At 41.0% G+C, this 25,002-nt stretch overlaps 1 protein-coding gene across 2 annotated transcripts in view; it reads left to right on the plus strand.

The window, feature by feature from the left end:
- myt1lb (myelin transcription factor 1-like, b) overlaps positions 1-23,399 on the plus strand; it is a 143,745-nt gene extending 120,346 nt beyond the window's left edge. For both annotated transcript variants that reach the window (XM_044375586.1, XM_044375587.1), the window contains 16 exons: positions 1,895-1,985; positions 3,360-3,467; positions 4,553-4,779; positions 5,296-5,582; positions 9,491-9,721; positions 11,644-11,765; positions 12,309-12,371; positions 13,209-13,277; positions 14,411-14,473; positions 14,670-14,753; positions 16,997-17,218; positions 17,863-17,957; positions 18,532-18,635; positions 18,767-18,910; positions 19,984-20,046; positions 21,866-23,399. In XM_044375586.1, the coding sequence (XP_044231521.1) occupies positions 1,895-1,985; positions 3,360-3,467; positions 4,553-4,779; positions 5,296-5,582; positions 9,491-9,721; positions 11,644-11,765; positions 12,309-12,371; positions 13,209-13,277; positions 14,411-14,473; positions 14,670-14,753; positions 16,997-17,218; positions 17,863-17,957; positions 18,532-18,635; positions 18,767-18,910; positions 19,984-20,046; positions 21,866-22,006 (2,114 nt within the window). In that variant the 3' untranslated portion in view covers positions 22,007-23,399. The remainder of the gene's footprint in view (positions 1-1,894; positions 1,986-3,359; positions 3,468-4,552; positions 4,780-5,295; positions 5,583-9,490; positions 9,722-11,643; positions 11,766-12,308; positions 12,372-13,208; positions 13,278-14,410; positions 14,474-14,669; positions 14,754-16,996; positions 17,219-17,862; positions 17,958-18,531; positions 18,636-18,766; positions 18,911-19,983; positions 20,047-21,865) is intronic.
- The last annotated feature ends 1,603 nt before the right edge of the window (positions 23,400-25,002 follow it).

The following is a 25,002-nucleotide window of genomic DNA, read 5'->3' on the forward strand; positions in this document are numbered from 1 at the left end:
GTTATGATCTGCCATGACCCAGACAATCAAAATAAAAGAGGGTTTTAATAATGGCAAAGAAATTAGTTACCATTACAGCCAGGCTTGTAAAGACCAGCAGTGTCACAGATGACTCTTGTTCTGTGAAGCGCAACTCACACAAAGGTCCCTAACCTTAGATGTACTTGTCTCCCAGAAATGTGAAATGACTCAGAGCACTTGACCTTGACCAGGATCAAGAGCCCCAAAATGGAATTTGGAATGAGCTTGAATTGATTGTCACTGGAGATTTTGGAATATGATGTCTGTGTTTCTCCTCCTGTTCCTCACTTGTGTTGATCAGGCTGACTTTTTGTGGAAATGATACCACTAATACTGCACAGGATGCTTTGGATCACAAAAAGTTCTCTTCTTGATCTTTATGGCATCATCTTCAGTCTTTATTCCCTGACTTGAAAAGGGCACTTTAGAGTGAAACACACACACACACACACACACAGACACAGTACAGTCTTGTCACTGTTAAAAAGTGACCTGCTATAGGTGGCATGAGGTATTAGTGGGTCTAGGAGCCATGGAGCAGCCAGTCACAGGGTTTCCGTCAATATGTGGTCAATAGTCTCATGCAGACAGACTCCTTGCTTCACCACTTTAAAGGTAAAGATGACTACATGTCACACATGTGACTGCCTGCAGGGCAGACTCAGCTATGGGCAAATCTCTCTCCCCTATTAACACATTTGCTGTACTGGATGGACTATGTTTTATTAATGCAGTGGCTTCATTTAATTGGGAAATCACACAGTGCAGCCAGGCTGTTCCTTGGGAAATGTGAAAAATGACGATTAAATTATATCTCGAATTCATTAATTCCAATTCCTGTTTGCTCATTGTAGCTCTTTTTTCTGTCAAATATTACAATATTTAATCACCTCACACAGGAGTCTTTGTTTTTGTCTTTAAAAGTATTTTACCTTTGTAACATACAAGACATTCGGAACCACATCCTATTTGCTGCCATGTATTCCTTTTCCAGCCGTATAGTTTGATACGTTCCCACCGAATCAGCCTGGTTCTTTAATTTCTAGTCATTCTACCTATCTGTCTCTTTGCAGAGGGCAGGACAAAACTGGGATATGCATAATGTATTGGCTTGTGGCATGTTGAGGTGGCAGGCTTTGTCCAATTACCTGCACTGAACACCAATTAGTATGTAAGGGAAGGAGGATGATGAGGGGTTAAAGTTTAAGGGGGTGATAATGATGAAGCTGATGCCGGTGGGGTTTGGCCCTGCATGCCACTGGTGCTGAGACGACCCTTCCCCGCGCCCCCGCCTGCGGTGCTCCAACAGTTCCTCTTGGACATCCATAGATCATTAATCTAATTGGCTGGTTGCCGAGGGGATGTGAGACAGTTATGGACTGTTTTAATGGTAAATGGTATTGAAGACTGCGCTCTCTACCCTAACAACGTACCGATGATAACAAAGCGTACTCTATCAAGGAGCTGTATTCCATCTGTCTGCTTCTTCCATTGATTCCAAGACTTCTGTTTTGCTTGATTGAGCTGTTGGTTGCTCCACTCTCTGCATGCTCAAAACTTCCTTCCATTTCTGTGTCTTGCTGGCTTTGTCCTGTTAAACTTAAATGACATCTTTTTATTCATGACTGTCCCTATTCCATGAATACTAATTTGAAAGGGCTGGATAAGTGGAAGCAATATGGTGGGAAACCTTGCCTGCCCTTTCAAACTAGTGTTCATTAAAATGAAGAAGAGGTCATTTAGGTTCACACAGGCTCATTTCTTAATGATGTTTATAATGCCAAGCTCCTCACACACTAATAGAGCTCATGCGTGATTGTAAGGGGCTCCTAACCTTCCCTGTCTTTCACTCCTATCTCCTGTCTGTGTGAAGTTGTGGCTATGTATGAGAATGTTCTTAAGTGTCCTACGCCTGGCTGCACGGGACGCGGCCATGTCAATAGCAACAGAAACTCCCACAGAAGGTAAGTGACAGCCTGCCTGTATGAAACCGGCACTGTCCATGTTCAGTCCTCCTTTTTTCACTGTGGGACTTTTTTTTCAGTTCATACATTTATGAGGTGTTGTTCTTGGAATTATTTTTTTCATCTTCAATTTCTTTTTAAAGTCATATTTTGTTAAGTTATTGTTAAATCCATTTTTTTTGTCTTTCCAACACATTATTTTTTGTGTGTGGATAAGCACTGTCTTATAATGTTGGCTAGATGGAAATAATTCAAGTAGTTCAGCTGCTTAACAATCCCATAGTTTGACTGAGACTGATTAGAATGCAGCAATTCACACCTTCCACAGCATAAATCATTTATCAGCTCCTGGCGAAAAATGGTATCTATCAGGTGCAGGTTTGGAGGGAGAAACTGAAATAGCAGGGCGCTCTTGCCAGTGCTGTCAGACGGGGCGAGGTGACAGTGAAAGAGGAGTGTCACCCGCAGCAGATGCTCAGGGAGTCGGGCATAGCAGCAGCCATTAGCACCTTTCTGCCACTCAGCCAGGGTGAAAGGAGAGGTGCAGACCTGGGAGGACCAGAATGCCTCCATGCTGTGCTCAGTGACACGGCTGCAGTGCAAAATAGGCACACACATGGACACGCACCATAAACTTTCACTTTTACTAGAAAGAGTTGTTATAAACCTCCATACTACACACTTCCCAAACTGATACATACATACATCCCCGCGCAAGCATGCACACATTTATGCACGTCCGATGGCAGGTGTTCATGAACACAACTCTATATTGGCTTCAGGCTATTGTCAAAGATCGTTTTTCAGCGAGGCCCGACACACTTCAGTTGACAGACTGGATGGAGAATAATATGGGTTAAGGATAACAACATGAACTTTTGTCACATTTGGTCAGTTAGTTGTCAGGAGGATGTTTTACAGCACTAAATTCTGTTTGAACACACTGCAGGCATAGATCCCAAGTGTATGTGCGTGAGGTGCGTCTTGTTTGAAGGAAACAAGACGCTGCAGAATGCACATAAAAATGCACGTGTCCATATGGGAATATCTATTCTGAGGATTATTTTCCACTCAACCATGAACATTCAAGCTGTTGCCAACTGTGTTGTTATTTAAATTGTTAAACGTGATGAAAATGAATGATTTTGCATTTTAAAGCGAGACTTTCTGATCAGGTATTTTCAAACTGGTAGACGCAGGGATTGATTAGCTGACAGACAGATGTGCACTAGCTGTTTTCAGCCTGCCAGACTAGCTGACAAGCAGTCTTAACAAGCCAACCATTTTACAGCATGTGCTTTCAATGTAACATTTTCACCTATCAAAATGTTTCTCACATGCACATGTGCCACTTACACCGCCTTCTCATTTCAGTCTGTCAGGTTGTCCCATCGCTGCAGCCGAGAAGCTGGCCAAAGCCCAGGAGAAGCACCAGAGCTGCGACGGCCCCAAGTCCAACCAGGCCTCTGACAGAGTCTTAAGGTAGTATTCACTCTTCACTTTCATTCACATCACATGTAATAACTTCTCTACAGGAGGCAGCCAAACCATGGCAAAGCATAAAACTTACAGTAGATTCTTGTAGTTCCCCAACCTTTGTCAACTTCTATTGTCCATTATCACAAGAATATGTTGGATGTAAAGACGGGAGCTTGATCGTCCATTCACCGAATTCACTGTAAATGTGATTTTTGTGCTGAGATGTACAGTACCAGTCAAAGGTTTGGATACATTTTCTCATTCAAAGGAATGGGAAGGTGTGTCCAAACTTTTGACTGGTACTGTACGTAGTATGATATGGAAGGAGCTGAGTGTTTACTTTACATGTCAAGAACTATTATTCAGTCATGCTTGAATGTTTTGTTCATTTTTTCCTCTACATTTCATAAAGCTGTTGAGATTTTAAGCCTCCCCTTTTTGTTTTATGTTTATGTTCTCTTGTCCCCTGAGAATACTTACAAGAGACTGCATGTTCATTCCTGTGTTCACTGTTGAAGGCAAATCACTTTATTAGATTTTAACAAAATTGGCCTCATTTATCATAGTGAAGGCTAGAGGTTTTTGAATGAGAGTTTGTTTGATAGTCATGAAAATGCCGTGATGAAAAGTCATAAGTAATAGTACATTTTCTATTTATATCTAACTGAACATCAACAGTGTGAGATTTTACATTTCATCTCTTCCTGGTTTTCGATTGGGGTTATAAATGCATAGCATATGATAAAAGCATATCAATAGTATGCAAGTGTAATAAAAGATAGGCAGAAATTCAATTTTGTCTGTTTTTATTGACTAGGAATGAAAAACATTTGTAGCAGGGTTATGTCTTTTAAAGCAAGAGGAAGAAAATATCTATGCTATATAAAAGGGATGCCCTGCACCCTAAAACACCCCTCCATCCGCCAGCTTCATCCTCCACATTCTAATCCTGGAGTGTTGCCATTCACAGTCTGCCCCTTCCCCTGCATCTGCCCATTTTTTAACCGAACCCCAAGTTCCCTCTCCTTCCCCTGGGCAATGTTGAGTGCCTCGGTCCAACTTCCACCCCCTCGTCATTTATTTTCCAGGCCTATGTGCTTTGTCAAACAACTGGACTATCCACAGTATGGTTACAAGAACAATGTTTCCACCAGCACGCCCCGCTCCAACCTGGCCAAGGAGCTGGAGAAGTACTCCAAGACCAGCTTCGACTACAGCGCCTTTGACGGTAGTAACAACCACCAAGTGTACGGGAAACGGGCCATCGCACCCAAAGTTCATGGACAAAGAGACACCTCCCCCAAAGGATATGACGGTACTATTTTTCAGCAAGATAAAATTAATCATGTTTCTTTTGATCAGACATTCCAATAACATCTTTTTTCATTTCTCCCATTCTGAATTTACTGTTTTAATGTTACTCATCAGTGCACACACAAGAAAAGATTCTTTTAAGCGGCATCAAGCATAAACAGAGTCACAAGAATGTTTGTGGAATTTTCTAGCGTGGTGAATCATTTTAAATTTGGATAAGAGTTAAAATAATAATTAAATTAAAATACCAATTAAAATTCCAAATTTAATAGATCTATAACGTGTTATAATGTTAAGCTATGTTTTTATGCATGAAAAGTTTGGCCATCTTGTTCTTAAATGATGTCTTTCAGAAATCCTGCTTGTGACAAGTTTGCAGGGTCTCAGTTTAAAGAAACATAAAAACACACACACTTCATCAGGGATATACTGATGAGTAAACCCACATCAACATAATTTATTCACCTTTAATGTTGAGTGAATTTTTCATTCTGATTTTTTTCAATGCGTCCCACAGCCAAACGCTACTGCAAGAACTCCAGCTCGGCCAGCAGCACTACCAGCACCTACGCTCCCAGCAGTAGCAGCAGCAGCCTGAGCTGTGGAGGTGGAGGAGGGGGCGCCGGAGGAGGCGGTGGGGGCGGAGGTAGCAGCGCTAGCAGCACTTGCAGCAAGAGCAGCTTTGACTACAGTCACGATATGGAAGCTGCCCACATGGCGGCCACGGCCATCCTCAACCTGTCCACGCGCTGCCGGGAAATGCCCCATGGCATGGGGGGGAAGCCCCAGGACCTGTGCTCGCAGGTAGGAAGGGAGAGGACGCACACTGGAATGACTGCCACGTCTTATCATACATTTAGATTGTCACCTGAATGTCCAAAGTATAAAATGAAATCTACAGGCGTTACCAAATTCTACAGATTTTGGTTAGTTTTTGGTTTGGTTCAGGAGGAGATCAGCTCCTGCTTTATCAAATGGGAGGAAGTTACTAACACACCCTGATTTGACACTGCAGTATCACATGACTCTATATTCACTGCACCTTTGGCCTCCTACTGCAGTCACAGAAAGATTATCACTGTGCTTCCTTCATTATAATAATGCTGGCAGTGAAAACTGACAAAGATAGTGAGATTTCAGTCGTACACTCCACATGTACACATATACACACTCGCACACACACATTCCATCAAAGATCTGGGGCTGTGTCTTACACTCAGGGCTCAGCAGGGCAGTTTTTTATTTTCCGTCTGGGGATCAGATAGGAGCAGGACGAAGCGCCGTTTGACACGGCGTGAGCCCAGTGTGTCATTTCTGAGAAGATAAGGTGACGGTGTTCCTGCATTATCTGCGCCGAGATGCTGAGCTGGAAAATGGGGGCCAGAAAGAGAGCGCACAGCAGAGGGCTAATGCTGGCTTAATGCTAATGTTGACAGCGGAGTCTGCCAGAGAATGAGAGCAGGGGTGATAGAAATGAAAATAAAGAGAGCAAAGAAAAGCCTTTTTGGTGGGAGGTTTCTAAACGTTACAGTGCAGGAGAGGAAGATACAGGAAAGGAGAAAGCTACTGAGGGAAGAGTTGAAGAAAATGAGGGGAAAGCAGACGAAAGGAGGAGGAAAGGGAAAAAAAAAAAAGCCAAAAGCAACGTACTCCCAAAGAAAAGTGGAACGGAATAAACTTGGCGGGAACAAACGCCTGAAGCAGTCAGGACTTCCTCTGGTCCTACCTCATTTCATTGTCTGTCCTTCTCCTGCTCCGGGGCGAGACGGGCAGGATGCTCTCAAGGCAGGATGGGAAGACAGGAGACTTCAGAGGGCTTTTTTTCCCCTCTTCTTCCTCTTTCATCTCTACACCTCACCTCGTGGCACACGGTTCCTTTCTGTGTCTGAATGAAACACACACGCACACACACATCTGTTCTCACCTCCTTGTTTTTTCAGTCTGTCTATTGGTAGCTTGGTTGACTGAACGAGTGAAACACACTGTCTGTGTGAGATTATTCTGCTTTGATAGGCAGAGTTAAGGTGAAAAGCTGACATGAATGAGAAATACATTTTTTTTTAAAGAATTGTACTATTTTCCTACTTACCAAAGTTATGTCTGAGTGCAAGGTATGTTGAACAGTTCGATTAGTTTAGATAAGCTCAGTTACTGGATGTCTATAGATGTTAAGTAGCTCCACTCAAATGGAGGTGAACACACCCTTAAAGGACTATACCTGTGTTTTCACATAAATTAAACCCTTTCACTGCAAACCATGCGTACTATAGTACTTCACATAAATGCAAACCACTTCAAACATATCACACCATACAGGTCTGAAGATCTCCCCTCAAGGTAAATGTAGTACTGTAGGTGTTCTGGAGCTTTCAACCGAATCACACGGTCCTCATCAGCAGATCGGAGTGTGTTTTTTAAGACTTGTTTCTGGGGGCATTTTGCCTTTATAGACAGAGATAAGGCAGAACAAGAGATGTTTTGATCACAAAACCCAGATGTTTGTGTGTACAGTACTTTAAAAATGCTGAGGAACATTTTTGACAGTAAGCTAACAAGCACAGTTTAAAACCTCAGCTATAGAAAGGGTGTATTTTCATGAGCAGAGCAGCTACAGATCCCATATGTGTTATAATAAAATAATCTCATTGGTCAGCATATCATCAAACTGCACACAGAGACATAAACAAGCACCCATGAAATATTTGTTTAGTTGGAAAAATTGCACAAGCTGCCCTTTTATAGAATACATGAAGAGAAGGGAGGAAGCGGCGAGCAGGAGGAGAAGAAAGACACGACAGAGTGAGACATGAGATAGAAAAGGCCACAGAGGAGGGCAGGAGATGATGCTGGTTTTATTTTAAGACCTGGAATAGGTAGGCAGAAGTAATGTGGCGAGAATTAGCAAGTGACCTCTCACGCTCTGGCCCTCTTCCTCGCAGCATTGCCATGGCAACTGAGGTCAGGGGTTACCGGCAGGTCAGAGCGAGAAGGGGGTGGTCTGTAGTGAAGGAGGTGGGGCACATCCTCACATATCATCCCCATTAATTTGATATGATGGGGTGGGTCACATTAATTGGTCGGTGACATGCAATACAACGGCTGACAAGGAGGGGGGGGGGGGCGGTCCGCTGAGCATATTCATGAAGACAAAACAAGTCATAGCAACACATGGTTAGACCTATGGAATTCTGTAACTTGACCTTTATCTTATATATACTGTTTCCATTCCTTTACTCTCTTTCTCCTCCTTCTCCTTCTTTCAAGCATCCAGTCAAACTACAAATTAATTTTTATAGTAGAGTTTTAATAGTGAGTGTGTGTTTGACGGAGGCAGACACCTACATCATGGAATAATGTCAGTCTTTGTGTTTAGCACCCCATCATCTCCATGTTTGTCTGTCTTGCATCACGCCCAACTCTTTTATAGTGTGTTTTATTATTCATAGTGAGATATTTTTCCCCACAGACTAATGACATAGCAGCGGTACTATTTTATCCCACACACTTTTTTCTGCTGTTTTCAAGTCCTTGGTTCAGTCACAGTTCTTGCAGTATTCATGCCCAGTCCCAAATCCATCACCCCATGCATTTGAGTCAGTGTGCGTCACAGAGGTTTTGGCTTCAGACACCAGGAGAATCCACCCCTAGGGACACTGTCGGCTGGAATCAGCATTAGGGCGGGCTTTCCTGCTCATGAAGGGAGCAAAGGGAGTGTCGAGGAGGATGAGGAGGAGATGAGAAGAGGGAGTCAGAGAGAGAGAGGGATATTAATGAGAACAAGGACAAAAACACATGCCTCTTAAAGCATAATCCTTTAGGGAGCAGTATATGTGTACCAGATGTAGATTAAACTGCTTATAGATATATAGTGAATGCTTGTATCAGCTGTTGGATGTGGCCCACTTAGTTTCAGAACACAGTATAGTTGTGCCGCTATTTTTGGGTTTGCAGCGGTCTAGTTCCAGCCACTGCTGCTCATCACTGCTCTCAACCCCACCCCTAACCCTCAGCCCCTGCCCCCTGTGATGTCCACTCACATTAGGCTCACACACACACACACACACACACACAACACAAAGTCATGCACACACACCCTTCTGACTGCACAGAACGCAGGACACACCATAGTGGGATGGAAGGAAAGAGAGAGACAGAGAAAAGGAGGGGTTCACAGAGGGATGCACTCGTCCTTGAGCACTGATGACCTCTTCTTTTTTTGACCCTCTTATAAGTGTAACACTACATTGTTACTGTACACTGCAAGTGTCTACTGTGTCATCCTAGACAGACCTGGGCAAAAAATAAATTGGAATATTGTTGCAGATATTTGAACTGCAGGTGTTCTTGATCCATCTTTCCAGACATCTAAAAAGTTCAAAAGTGAGCACATCACTGGAGGAACAGAAAAACTCAAGCGCTTTTCATGTACTTCTTTAGTATTCACGATGTATTCAGCTACTGTTTTGCCCAGCTCTGATCCTAGAATATGAATATGTTTGACTGCTATTTAATCAGAAACTCTCTCTCTTTTATCCCTTTCTCTCCATCCCTGCATCCTTATGTTCTGTGCTTCCTTTTGCTCCCCATAATCATCTGACTGAAAACTCACAACTCAACACGCTCACACTCATCTCCATCCACACACACTGACCTGACTTTAACCCCACACACGAACACACGCACAAAAAAACACATCCACATACATTTTCCAGAGTCCCAGCCTAGATGTGGATGAGAACGGTACATTGGACCTGAGTATGAGCAAGCGTCTGTGCAGCGGCGGTGGAGGGGACTCGGTGCTCACACCTCTAGAGCCCATGTCCCCCCAGAGGCAAGCCGCCCTGCTGGGCTCCCGCTGCTACGGCATGGGGGATGCCGCCGACTGCTGGGACCTGCCTGTAGACTACACCAAGATCAAACACATAGATGAGGACGAGAAAGAGGTAAAAAGGGGAAAACAAGAACAGTGTTTGGTAGTTAAGTAATGTAGATGCGGAAATTCACTTGACCATTACTGGCTGGTTGTGGCCAGTTAATTATCTACCATTTTTTTTTGGGAAGAAGGGTTAGATCACTTCCTTAATTAAAACATTCAGTATCTTTGAAATATAGAAGAAGCAGCCTGTAAAAGTAGAGACACCTCAGAAAGGTGGGTAAAATCGTGCTATTAATGAAGCAGACTGCTTCATTTTGTCTACTTCTTTTGTTTCTCCTTACTGATACTGACAAATATTTCATTTTTAATTTGCTAAACCTATAAAGCTACCCTCCTCCTTTTCCTTCACTTGTTCTATATCAACTGTAAGGTGGACCCAACAATATGAGGCTCAAGATATAAATAATTAGAATTGTAAAGCATAAAGTTTATGGGTTTGGAGATTAGAGACCATACAGTTGGCATACTTCACTTTGACCGTCTGTTTCATGTGTCTCCCCCCCCCATGCCCCCACCCCCACTGATTGATTCAGCTCAGCCATTGATTCAACTCAGTGTCTCCTAGTCAAACATTTGCATTGCTGTCTGACTGTCTTCTAGGTTTCTTACCTCCTGTCTGACTCACTGTTATATTTGGAATCATTAGAAAGTCATATTAGGAATTTTTGAGGGAAACCTAATGAATCTGCATGTTAATTGATGTCAGCATTGCCACGCACAGAGGTTTCTGCTCTGTTTGTATCATGCTCCCCGCATGCTGGCTTTCTGTTTTTACATTTTGCTCTTCTCCAAAATGAATTATGCAAAGTAGCACCTTGGGAGGGAATCGGAATAGCTCATCTCATCAAAGAACTGCTGGAAATCAATGCACCACTGCTGGGTGCGCCTGTCGGTGTGCACAGGCGCATGCATGAGCAGTACATGCGCCTCTGTTGGTGTGTGGGTGAGAGCTTGTGCATATTCATATCAGTGTGTGTGCCCATGTCTCATTGGGAGTGTGTCTGCGCGTATTTGCGAGTTCCATCCCTAGCCTACTTTTTGCTCTGCGTCTCTGTATGTATGTGTCGTTCTCCTTCCTGTCTGCCTCTCAGCCTGCGCTCTCTTTAATTGGAGAAGCTTGCTGGCTGACCCAGCATCACACACTAAGAGACAGCTTGAGCGCTGGATAATTTGGGCCGTATCTGGACCTGTCTCTTTATGGGCATTACTGTACATACACTGCGGGCACGGAAGAGAGGAAAGAGGATTTGCATCAACAGCCGTCGTGCCCTGGCTGCATGCACTGCAGACAAAGCACAGCCCCACTACACAGCCAGCAGCGGCCCGACGCTACACCGCAGTGCCATCTAATGGCTGACTGGTGAATTATAAGTACCAACCAGCCAACTCCCTCAATTGTTCTGCACTGTGTTGAATTTACAGCGAGAGATATGCAATACACATGAAATGAGGCACAAGAATGAACATGTACATACCCATGAGTGAGCCCACAAACAAACACTCACAGGCACACACACTGTTCATTTGGCACTGAGTCATTATTTCCTCCCTGGGATGCCATTCTCTAGCTCTCTTAGACTGACAGGTGAGGCTCAGTAGTCACACAGGCTCAACCATTAGCATTCAAATTGACAAGACTCTGTGGTGTGACAGGTGCGCATGTGGTGTGTGTACCTGTGTGTGTGTGTGGAAAAGACAGAGAAAGAAGAAGGCAGAGGAAAATGAGCGTTCATTACAAACTCTCTATGATAAGAGTTTCCATGATGTACTGATAAATAAGATGCTCCTATGTGTTGTATAGCATGTGTGATCACTATGCTTTAATATGTGTAATAATAGCGTGAGAAACCAAAACCTCTCTTCATCTGACTCTCTCTCTCTTCCCCTGTCCCTCCTCTCCTCTTCCTCTCTATTCCTGCCTGATCTCAGCCGGATGACCTGGATCCCTTCCATGACTTGCTGGAGGACCGCTCCTACTCCACCGATGTTAACATGTCCAGTCCCAAGCCCAAGTATGTCCAGTGCAAGGAGAGTAAGAAGGACCTGATAACGTAAGACAACCCCCCCTCCCCACCCCCCCACTCTCCTCCAATGTCCCAGTGTTCCTTCTATCCACTTGACCCCACCTGCTTCTCCCCACTCAAGCTCTGCTCCCCCCCTCCTCATCAGACTTCTTTCTTTTGATTAACATCTTCCTTGTTTGCTCCAGTAAACCTCAGAGAAGCACCTCTCTCTCTCTCTCTCCCTCACCCATCCTGTGCTGTTGGCAGTGGCTTGCTATATGATTTTATTTAATAGCTTTCTATTCATTTGTCCGCACTGATCTTAGAGCTAGCAATGTAGCTTCTACTTCACTGTAGTTTCCCTCTTTTGATGCTTTATCTATATAAGACACAGCACAAGTATCATGTCATATCAAGAGAAGCTGATCTCAAGAACCAAGTTCACAACCACAATATTAATCACAGACAGTGAAGCTAAACTGGAAACAATGAAAACCAACAAAAATCAGAAACAACCCCCTTTTCTGTAATTTTCACATTCTCTTCTCCTTCCCTTTGGGCTTATAAATCTGTCTATTTTTCCGGTGGCAGATGTCCCACACCGGGGTGTGATGGAAGTGGTCACTTGACGAGCAATTTCGCCTCACATCGAAGGTGTGACTTCCTTTTCTCCTGGTGGATTCTAAGTCTATTTCTCTTTATTGTTTTCAGCTTACCTCAACTATACTGTCAAACATCTGTAGGCAGAATGTCTCTCTCTCTTATTTGTTAGCCCTTTGACTATTGGCGAATTGACATCCTGAAACAAGGGTATCATCGAATTTTAAGAAAGGTTCAATTCATTGAAGATTGAATAGATGCTAAACCCTGGGATTAAATTATTTCTCAATGGGCTGTGTATGAAACCTTCTTAGCTGATGTTATTCAGTCCTGCAGGCTCTTCCCACAGTGCAATGCAGACTAAGCATTTACCATTCAGAGCAAAAAGACTTAAACAGAACGGCTGAGCGTTGCGGTGTGAGCTGAGTCTGCGAGGACTAAATGACACCAGTCTGGGAGGCTGACATGGCCTCATGTACATCAGATTTCTACTTGAACAAGTTCATGATTCCCACTCAGTTCAGCCATGTCTTTGAAAACAACGCCATATGTTAATTTACTATTTTTTATTCACTCGGTGCATTCTGAATCGAGTGCAGAGCAGACCGTGCATGAAAACAAGTCTTCCTTGCAGTTACATATGAATACAAATACTCAGAGGGTTAACTTTTTTTAATCAACTCCCTGCACTTGCATCATGGCTTTTTGCATTTCTTAGTTGATGTTTTTTGTATGCATGTGTGTGTATGTGTGTGTGTCTGTGTGTGCGTGTTTGCGTGTGTGTTGTAGATATGACTGCAGGCTGAGAATCTGCTTTGTGTTATTGTGTTACAGTGGTTGGGGTGTCTTACCATTTTGGTGTTACTAATGTTCTACTGGTGTATTTTTCAGTCTCTCAGGTTGTCCTTTAGCTGATAAAAGCATTCGAAGTATGCTGGCCAACAACGCGCAAGAGCTCAAGTAAGGCATGAGATGACTCACTGATATATGTCTGATTTGTATGTCTTGTTCATTCTGCAGAGGGTTAGGTCAGTGTTAATAGTGTTAGTACAAACAAGTACACAGTGGTAATCTAAGTCTTATTTCACCACTTTTTGAGGAAAACAATTTAATTATAACCACTTTGCAAAATAAAAGGGGGTCAGGGAGTCTTAGACCCCTTAAAGCAGCTACAATCAACAGCAATTTACTACTTGTATGAGAAAGGGGTTCCTAATGGTGGCAAAGAATTATCTCTGTGGTATCTCTCAGCTCTACGGAGCATTTCAACAGATTTGAACTTATTGTTTTGGTTTGCTGGCTCGCAACTTTACTGCTTTGGTTCACTCTCAGCACTATCAAAAGTGGCATTTCCAGACGCAGGAAGTATAAAAGCTTTAAAAACTGTGCACTACCTGCCCAGCACCAAACAGCTGATAGAGAAAATTATCGACTTGCTGGTAAAAATAGTGGACCAGGAGTTGGTGGAGATAAAAACAGAGCTACAAGGAGAGTGAATACTAGACTGATTGGGTGGTCAGAAACAACTGACCAGAAGAAACAATTCAAGTGCTAATGTTGTTCCGTATCTGCTGGATGTATAATTAGCAACAGCAAATGTATTCTAATTCCTTCCCCATTAAAAGTTAAAAGGTGCTAATATGTCAGCGTTGTATTCAGAGATTGTTTACCCCATGTGGCAAAACAATCAGTTATTGCAGGTTGAAACCAACACTCAAGATCTCCTGGAAATCTCAAAATCTAACTTTGAGGGTGTCTTTAAAGCTTCAGCCAACTTTTTTGTATTCATCTGACAGTGAACAGGCAGCTAATGTACAGCACATCTTCCTGGTGGCAACGCTGCTAGCTAACAGAGTTGCCTGTTATAGTTGTGCAAATATAATTTATAAATATATAAATAAATTAGCATTTTCAATTAATAGATTTACTCAACCTCAGCGAAGAGCCTCATCTAAAGTCTTAGAAGTGAAGAAATAAATAAAAATGAATTGGACAATTAAAATGAATGTGGTCTACTCAGATACTTTATATTGGCAATTGGATACTGCACTTTTGCTACAGGCCCTGAGCCCTTTTTGTGTTTTCTGCCCCAGGTGCCCGACACCAGGGTGCGATGGTTCGGGACATATCACTGGCAACTACGCCTCTCACAGAAGGTACAACACACATTCTTCACCAAACTTTTGACTGGTACTGTCCTGAGGTTCTTTCCTTGCTTCTACTTTTCTTCCTCTGTCTCTCTCTCTCTCTCTCTCCCTCACACACACACACACACACACACACACACACACACACACAGGCACACACACGTACTGTATGCTTCAACTTTGTAACACTGTCATTTATCTGCAGTCTCTCAGGGTGTCCGCGGGCCAGGAAAAGTGGGATAAAGATCATCCACAGTAAAGAGAACAAGGAGGACCAGGAGCCTATCAGGTACAGTACAGACACTGATCATCAGTCTTCTGTGTCACTTTAAAACTCACCTCCCGCTACTAACGTTGCTCTCTGCTCACTCCTTACTTTACATTTGCTGTGTGAATTATAAAACATGACATACAGCACCAGTCAAAAGTTTGGACACACTTTCTCATTCAAGTGAATGGGAAGGTGTGTCCAAACTTTTGACTAGTGCTGTGTGATATAACATTTCCTGGTGAATGTTTTAAAATGACATAAAGAAGCTGTGTGAATGAGAACAAACATTGTCTATCAGTATATTGCTTTTTGATGTGCACTGATGCAGGCAGGGATAAATCAGAATTATCTCTGACAAGACAAATGTGCTATGAGTGTAAAGTTTCAACCCAAATCTAAAAGTGCAGGAGAAACTTCAGAAGTGCAAGGTTGTAGCAGTTTAGTGAGGGAAGATTCTGCAGTCTCTGGTGAACTCCTGCAGACACACAGGTAAGAGAAGACATAGAGGCAAGCAGAGAGGGAGAGAGAGAGATTGATTGGACTCCACTTAAATCCCACAATGGGCTTCTCTGGCCTCAGCCCTGCAGCTGCATTGATTTCTCTGGTGGTGCAGAGCACAAACAACACACTCTGGCCATTCTCGATCTTGTCACTGTTGGATTCTGAGGATAGTTTGCCACAGGAATCCCTGTCAGTATGACTAGCTGATGTTGAAATATATCTGACACTAATTTTATTCAACATTTGAGCTTTGGAAGGAACTTTAAGAGATCACTCTGAGAAAATAGACAGTATCATGACTTTACAGCAAGACATGTGACTATAATTAAAAATTAAATCCAAAGAATTCATCAGAAAGAAGCACATTCATCTGATTTAAAGAGTAACTTCTGATTTTATACATCAAAGTGTGTTTTCAGATGTTGGTTGCTGGACTCGTTTGCTGCCAGGCTTTACCAGTCTGGCTCCCAGGTCACTGATGAGGTGTCGTGAGCAGATATCTGATACAAGCAGATAAACATTTATGGCTTTAACTGGCATTCGAAGTTCCCTTCAGAGGATAAGGAAAGGTGCAGTCATGGGAGGCTAGACAGAATTTAAAGACATTCGTAGAGCAGTGTTTCTTACACCTAAATGAGTCATGAGCCAAAGTATTCACAGATCTGTAGAGAATAAAAGAGTGCAGGCATGCTTTCATTAGTTTAAATCCCATGCTGAGAAAAGTGGAAGCCTTTGTTCTAAATAGTCCAGTGGATAGAGAGATTGAAAAAATGTAGACTGTGAGGTTGAGAGAACTTCATTACAACCAGTTTACTGTGTCAACTGATAATCAGTTGTAATGCAACATTGGCAACATTAGAAGGTCTAAAGGTACTGGGGAAAGGCTGTAAAGGGATGTCAGCCTTGACAAGGAAGCAAACTATTACTTTGATTAACTTTAAATTGAATTTGGTGTTCCTCAGCGGTAATATCAAAAGTGGCCCCAACTAAGGGACTCAGATATCTACACATAGTGGCTTTATTTAGATGGACATGTAGAATTTAAGAGAACAGAAGAAATTCAATATGTATTAGATCCCAGATCATAAAAGAAAATTTTATACTCAAAACACCTGTTTTTACCGTCAGCTTTATCTTAGTTTTACTGCAAAAATAATTTAAAAGCATGTGTGACAAACAACATAATACTCAGACATATGTCCAAACATCGCCGTATCTTTTTGCAGTCAAAAGGCGTGACGTTGAACTAAACCCAGGTAGCTGCTATTTGCAGACAGAACTGATACTTTCACGGGTGAAACTAGCTTTAGCCATAATCCATTTTGCAAGGTGTGACATTTGGAATAATTTACTGCCTCATTGCATCTGATTAGCACTGGTGTTGATGCACTGTCAGCATTCCAAAACAGTGATAAGCCTGCCACTGGGACAGTGAATAAATAAGATGATCGTATCTTTGTTTATATCAAAGCAGAAGAGATAGCGGGAAACAGAAAAATGAAGTTTGCACGTACAGTATATAGTGTTTTGGTACTCAAGAGGCAAACAGACTGTAGTATACGCCAGAGAGCCAGGAGATGAGACTCAGCAGGTCACTGTGATGTAAAAAATGATGACAAAGATGATCACCTTTGAATACTGTATGTAAGCAAATGAAGGTAGCAGTTGAATGAATGAATGAGTATGTGAGTGAAACACTGAAAATCAATCTAACTGTTAAATGAGTCTCCTCTGAGCATATTTAACTCCTTCCCCTCCAGGTGTCCAGTCCCAGGTTGTGATGGTCAGGGACACGTGACAGGGAAGTATGCGTCGCACAGAAGTGCATCAGGATGCCCCATAGCTGCCAAGAGACAAAAGGACGGCTACCTAAATGGCATCCAGTTCACGTGGAAGTCTGGCAAGACGGAGGGCATGTCCTGCCCCACACCGGGCTGCGACGGCTCGGGTCACGTCAGCGGCAGCTTCCTCACACATCGGAGGTGGGTCTCCAGAACCTGGCTGTAGTACTAAATAACTACTCTAACAGCCAGAAGAAGCATGCAGGTTTTATATGTTCTTCTTCTACCTTCTTATTCTATCTTTCAATAACAAGGATAGATAAATTCAAAAATACAGATTTATTGATCCTATTTTGGAACTTACAAGAGAAGATGGAGAGCAGTGGTTCATGATGCATTTTAGCTTATAAGTGGTATTCCATCAATTTTATACATTGCAGAAGAGTATGAGTAAACATGGGGGTACATATGGGACATGGAGTACTGTATATGGTATTTTACCAGTCTGGGAAGGTCCAGCAAAATTGTGCTATTGGTTGTTTTATGGGATCAGTAGGATCCAGTGTTTTTGAACCATACTGGGGACTAAAAGTCAGGATATCTCGACCTCTGCTGCATCAATGTTTTAATCTCTCTCTTGTGTGTCCGCCAACTTCATTTAAGCATAGTGTTAAATCCAGGAGTACCCCTTTACCCCTGACAATGATGGAATGTTTCTTAACATTGCTTTAAATGAAACACTGCATGTTTGTGGACCATGTTGGCTCCTTGTGTGTGTGTGTGTGCGTGCGTGCGTGCGTGTAAACCAGAATATACTGAGACATACTTCTCGTTGCTTTCTCCAGTCTGTCGGGGTGTCCACGCGCCACCTCGGCCATGAGGAAAGCCAGGCTCTCCGGAGTGGAAATGCTAACAATAAAGCAGCAACGTGCCAGCAACGGTAACTACAACCACCACTCACCCACACAATACAGCCAATCAGTAACATGGATGTGGAATGATTTACTGAACAGAGTTCCAATTTCAGATAATAAGCCAATCAGGAGGGTGTGTGTGTAGCGATCAGCGTCTGAGTAAAGGCCTAAATTGGAAATAAACTGCCTTTCAGGGGTATGGTGTAAATAATGAGAAGAGTGGCTCCAATCTAGAGGAACAGGGCTGGGTGTAGTCGGCAGTAATCAAACGTGGAATATTTGAGCTAGTTTGTGGTTGTGCGCTCCATCTGTTTTACTAACACTTCACCCTGGACTGCAGTGAATTTCTGCGGTTCATAAAGGGACGTGACAGGATCATAATGTAATTTGTCTGTGGGATTGTTGAGTCTTAATCAGCTAAAATGACCTGCCTCAGTTCTATTGTAGAGGTGAAGACAGTGACTCACAATGTCCACCGAAATTCTTAGTTAGCTACGGATTTTTATTATGTCATTTTTAATTACTCCAGTCGAACATAAAGGCTGTTAATCTAATTTATAACTGAGGCCTTGCAGTAACGTGTTAGTTCTTCCTCTGTAGGACTGGAGCATGAAGAGGAGATCAAACAGCTGGATGAAGAAATCAAAGATTTAAGTGAATCAAATTCACAAGTGGAAGCAGACATGATCAAACTCAGAACACAGGTAAGCTGCTTCTTGTCTGCTACATTCATTGGTCTGTGTTTATGCATGTCTGACTCAGCAGTGGTATGTACCTGCCTGTAAGTACAAAGCTGTACTGTAAATACCCTGTCCTCCTCGCCTGCTCTCCTCAGATCACAACAATGGAGTCCAACCTGAAGTCCATAGAGGAGGAAAACAAGGTGATTGAACAGCAAAATGAATCTCTCCTGCATGAGCTGGCCAACCTCAGCCAGTCACTGATTAACAGTTTAGCTAATGTCCAGCTCCCTCATATGGTAAGGGCCTCCAGGAACGGCAAGCCGGCAAGTTGTAGAATATAGCTAACCATAGCATTCTAGCAGCTTAGTGATTTATTTGTGTATTTAGCCACAGCATATTGTGCATGCTTAGTCTACAGTGTGGAGCATTGCTTGTCTTTCCAAACATTGAGGGGGAGTTGTGAGACGAGGCTTGATTGGACATATAGTTTTTACAGTGGTAGCAACTCCAAGAAGTGAAATTATTGCTACATTCAACTGATCTCCATTAGATGAACAAAAAGTATACACAGTACACAGTACAGTATATATTGAGGTTTTGTCTGTGCTTTAAAGAGGTATGATGGTTAAACACTTTCTTGTAATTGTAATGGCTGTAAAGATTACAAAGTGGTTGAATTATCAAAACAGACTGATGTCTCATTGTCATTGTGAGTCTGAATGTTCGTGTTTTTTTTATCAACGAGAAGTGTTTTTAGTAAAATAATCACTGACAAATTATCCATGTGCTTCACACACCTTAATCTTTTCATTCTTCCTTTTTTGCTATTGAAGATAAAGCATAAAGTATTACTTTACATAGCTAAGAGTTTTATATCAATGATACACTATTTAGTCTTGTTTCACATTTATTCTTGTTTCATTTAGTCTTTCCTTCACAGTGTCATTCCTTGTAGTCTTGCATAATGGATCATTTAACATTCATTGACAAAGGAATGAATTAAAACTCAGTTAAGCATCTGTATCTAAGATCTAAGTGGCAAACCATTTTATAATCATATCCTCCTTTTATATTACAGCAGTTTTCCAGATATTTAAAAAAACAAACAAAAAAAAAAACATCAGTGACACTGGAGTAAAATGAGTTGAGGCAGTTATGAGTTTTACAGTAATGAGTGGGCCTGGCTCTGTGTCTGTCTTAATGTCTTGTATGTCTTTTCATGTCCACTTTCTACTTCTACAGTTAATTTAAGAGCATCTGTATGTGACTGTATTTGAAATACAGCCGCCTAGTGTTTAAACTTGAGAATAACAATGTATGTTTCTCAAAGTAAGCTAACAGAAATGTGTTGGCTCCTTTTCTTCTATAGAAACCACTGGCACACAAAGAGCCTCCTTTAAGGAATAACAGCTGCTTACAGTTGCACCAGCAAGTAAGACAATGACTTTTGCTCAAGCTTTACTCAGTTTCACTATTGCATTTCACTATTTAAATCTTGTACTCCTCTATGATGTTGTCACTCTTATGGAGGCAAATAAAGGCCAAAAGGATTTTAATCTTATAAGAAATGAATCACCTAATAGTGAAACTTAACTACTACTGAATACTTGATGTTTCAAATTGAAATACTGCTGAATTTATAACACTGAAATATTTCATGTCTTTGATGTTATGTGGTTTGAATTCCCTCTTTGATAATTCTGAAAGTCTAGTCAGCAATGTCAAATTATACTAAATTTTGATATTAAGTATTGTTTTTTATTTGTTTGTTTGCTCTTCAGATAAAAGATAAGTGCCCAATATTCAAAATATAGTTTAAAGTTGATCAGACTCAACTTTTCATTTTCAGATCTAAAAATTAGTTAAAAAGTCAAAATATGAATTTGTTCAAATTTTACTGGTGAAATTCAGATGCTAAAATTAAAGATATAAAATTCAAACTTTACACACGGGTTAGCTAGGATAATCATTTGTGTGTGATGGAATCAATCAGACTTCTGTCCTGTTTAGGGACGAGATTCATCTGCATTTTATCAAATTCAAATCCAGAATCAACTGTATTTACCAAATCCCTTATCCAATCTTATCAGGTTTACCTTCCACATTTGCTAGTAAAAAGGCTAAAATACTCAAAGATGTGTAACCACCTCTTGTTGGCTTAGAAGCAGAAACACAACAGGTTTATTAGCAGCCTAATTAATATTCACAACCTGAAAATGAGATGATTATTATATGAATCTGACAGATTTGATGATCAGAACTATGAAGCTGATCAGATTAAAATGCTGATATGATATGAATCCAAGTTTAACTTGAATATTTTTAAATTGACATGAGGTCATCAGCTGATCATTTCTCTAGAGAAGAGTCTCCACTTTGTGAAACAAAAAAAACCACACAGTCCACCAGTGGTCACACACTGGTGTTAACAGAGTGATGTGTCTTTTCACTCACAATCTTTGTCTTCAGTATATGTTTTCCATTGATCTTTGCTATTTAAAAAGCACAAGGAGACATAAAAGGCGCAATAAGAGATGTGTTATCGTCGGAGCTAAACAAATCCTCATCCTACATGGAACCAGCTGTCAGAACCCATCAGGTTACATTCTGTCAGTCTCCTGATCCAAGAAAGAGAAGTTCATATGAGTGATTGGAAACCCTGCGTGCTTGAATTGTCTGAATTTGTGAACAAAAAAAAAAAATCAAGGTTTTGGAAATTGCAAAACTTGAAATTACCTTCTGGGAATTTCAAAGAGGGAGATTGAAACCACAAATATCTCAGAACTATATTTCAGTGATATCAGGATTTCAATACTCAGTAATGGTTACACTTCACAATTCAGCATTAAGAAACATATGCGATTCAGATTGTAATGGCCTTTCTTTGCTTCCATACATTTTCCTTTACTCATGTCTTTCTCCTTTGCCATTAACCACATACACTATGCATGTGCTCCTGTTGTTTGTTCTCATTGTGTTTTATAATAGTAGAGATCAGTGAGCATGAAATGGAGTAGAATGAGTAACAGTGTAGCATCATTGTGAAAGTAGTTTTGTTTATTTGTAACTTTGAATTGATACACTGGCTTGTAGACAAAGCTGCATTTTTAACAGCAAATCATGTTTTGGTGAGACACCTAACCCAGAAAAATTAACTGAATTGGATGTAATTTCAGATGAGAAGATGTTATGTTTTTATGTTACCTCTGTTTTCCTCTGATCGCCTACATGTTGTGTCTTTGGTCCTGCAGGAGCCAATAAGCGAGCAGAACTTTGACGCCTACGTGACCACTCTAACGGATATGTACACAAACCAAGACCAGTACCAGAGCCCAGAAAACAAAGCCCTGTTGGAAAATATCAAGCAAGCTGTTCAAGGGATCCAAGTGTAACCATTCAGCAAAGGGAGATTTTTGTTCCCCCATCAGGTGTGGGTGGTGTATCAAAATCCACAGACAAAAAGGCAGTGATGGTTTGGTCTCCTCGGTTCGGTGCAGTAACTTATATAGTGTTATATATTCTAAATTCCGTTCTTTCAAAAAAAGAGGTATTATGCTTAGAGAGACCTTGAGATAATTTCTTTCTTTCCTTTCTTTTTGGGTCTTGCTTTGAGGAAGAACATAAAAGAGTAAACCGCAAAATAGTTTTTGAGGACATTCACATTTTGTACGTTTTCATATGAGCTGACATAGTGTCATGTAATGTTTCTAGCTGCTCATGTATGCACATTTTTAGTGTATATTTCTGAACAGTAAGCTAATGATAACGGAACGAGAGTTCTTTTTATTGCTTGACAACAAAGCATTTTAGATGAAAAAAGCTGAACTGGACAGTGAAATAAAAATGAAAAAACCACAAGCAAGGAGGAAGCTACTTATTTTTCTCCTCACTGGGTGATTTTGGACTCAATGATTTTAGATGTTTTTTTCTCCTTCTTCTTCTTCTTCTTCTTGCGTGTAGATTGTTCAAGAGCAAGAACTGGTTTGCGAATCGCTTTATTTTCTGACAATGCTTGAGAAACGTTTGTGTTTTGTTTTGACGAAAAAAAAATGATGTGTAGCTGTATGTGGGGGCATTTTTAATTGGTGCTGTAAATGAACCTGGAGAGGAAACTGACCTGACGTATGTATGAATGTATGTATGAACAGTTATATTGTAAACATCATTACACGGAAACCCGATGGTGGAAGTCCCATTATCTAGGAGAGCCAATTAATTCCTAGAGGAACACATCTGTGCGGTGCATGCATTCACATGCTCATCCTTAAATAATCTCAAATAGAAATGATGTGTAAAGACAATGACCTATAGAGACCACATTCTAGCCTTTCTAGTATCAAATCTGCTCAATTTCGAGACTTGTGTTGCTAGGATCAAGAAACGTCTCAGCAATATAATAACTAAATCATTTGTTTATAATAGGTACGGGATGCAATCTGCAAAGGAAAAAAAAAAGGTTGGGTATATGCAATTTCTTGTTTATAAGCATAGCGGGGTAACATGAATCTTTTTAATATAGCCTATGTAAAATATTGATTTTTATACAAATCTTTTAATACAAAAAGTCTTTTTAAAAAAGAGGAGGGAACCTGGACATTGAGTTTTAGAAGTGAAAGTATATGAGTTCCACTTTTTTTCTGTACGATTTTGCACAGGGACACCTTCGTTTCCATGTTTTGATGTTCTTACAGAAAATAAAAGCAGTACCCGAGAGCCTGAGAGGAGGGTTTCAGAGGGTTTTGTAAAGAGTATTTATAGAGTATGACAGCGGGACTTACAGGGTCACTGTCCCCACTTATGTGCCAGTAGACTATTTGCACTTGTCCTTGAAGATATTATCCTTACGTACGGCGGCGTGCAATTTTCCAGGTGACCTCTTTGGCACACGATTGGAGCAACCAACTGCTTGGAGCCACTGTAGGTGTGGATTTAGTACCACTGAAAGAGGAAGAACAGGGACTTGAAATCAGAGAAGAGGATGATTATAACCATAGCAGTTATATTGTAGGCTATTATCAAGTGTAAAAACATTAACAATGTTCTTTCATTTTTGCTATGTTTTAGGAAGATGAAGTTATCCCCCAGCAGCACTTTATATCTAATCACTGTACAAAGGATTAAGTAGTCAATCAATTCAAGGTTTTAAAAAAAGCAGAAGAAAACGAAGGCCTGGTGAAACGAGACCTTCGAGGGGTGATACAATCCAGCATCACGCCCAATATGCCTGACTGTATGCACCCCTCCATTCTGTTGTTCTAGTTGTTAGCGGTCATGTTCAGAATTTGCCTTTTTGAGAGCTAATGCAAAAGGTGCTTGTCATTCACCTGATTGAATCTCATCTATTGTACTTTACTGTCCTCTTTCAGGACTCTACTACCCATCATCCATGACTGCATACGCCTTTTTCCACAGCATCGTGTCTGCAGCTTTTTGCCAATATAGTAATGCTTCAGTAGAGTAATAGCTAGTACCAGTTTTTGAATTAATTCTCATTATCAGTAAAAATGGAAAAGGGATTATAAAGCACAAACCAGCTGCTCATCTGATGTTGGTACATAAATAACAAATCTGAAAAGAGTTATCTGTGACTATCTATAGGGAACACAAAAGGGTTGTCACATATTTAGAATGCTGACTTTTCATATAAATTATTGTGAATTCATCAGAGTTTATTATTTTATTTGAGCCATTTAATTTTGAGATTGATTTCAGTGACCATTAACAAAGACAGGATTTTGTATAAACTATTGTGCTCTCTGTGAAACTGAAGTTTGATTTATTTTTGTACTACACAGCATGGATTTGTTGACATTTTAATTTTGCTATAAATGTGTGAGATCACAAGTTGCTGTGATATTTCATTTATAAATTGTGAACTTTGTACAATTTTTGTCATGCTGGATGTTGACACATCTTACTCTGAATAAAGAAAAAAATGTGTTGCCAGAGGCCTGTAAAATGACTTCTTTGGACTTGTTTTGTATAATGATTCTCCAGAATCTACAGTATGTTCATAATTTTAAAATTGTTGCAGTGAACTCTCCACCAGCAGATGTCAGCAAACCCAAACTATGCAGTACACAAATCCACCACATGTATGCTGTGTGTTCTCCAAACTTAACTGATTTGTATCTTAATGCGGCCTCCTACTTGGTTCACAAATGATCCTTTTGTCGCTGATAATCTCAATAGGAAAAGTGAAAAACGATTTAAGTAAACTACTACTTTACACACTTTTTACTGAATAATTTTGTGTGACCAGCTCTTTAATTAAGATGAAGATGCAGCCATTTCAATTTGTGATTTAGTCAAGATGCTCCTCTTCACAATAGAGCAATTAAAGAAGGCTACAAGGCCCTGTTCCATATTGATCTTTCCTTCCCATCTC

The sequence above is a fragment of the Thunnus albacares genome, chromosome 15, assembly GCF_914725855.1.
Source record: "Thunnus albacares chromosome 15, fThuAlb1.1, whole genome shotgun sequence".
NCBI classification, from domain to species: Eukaryota; Metazoa; Chordata; class Actinopteri; order Scombriformes; family Scombridae; genus Thunnus; species Thunnus albacares.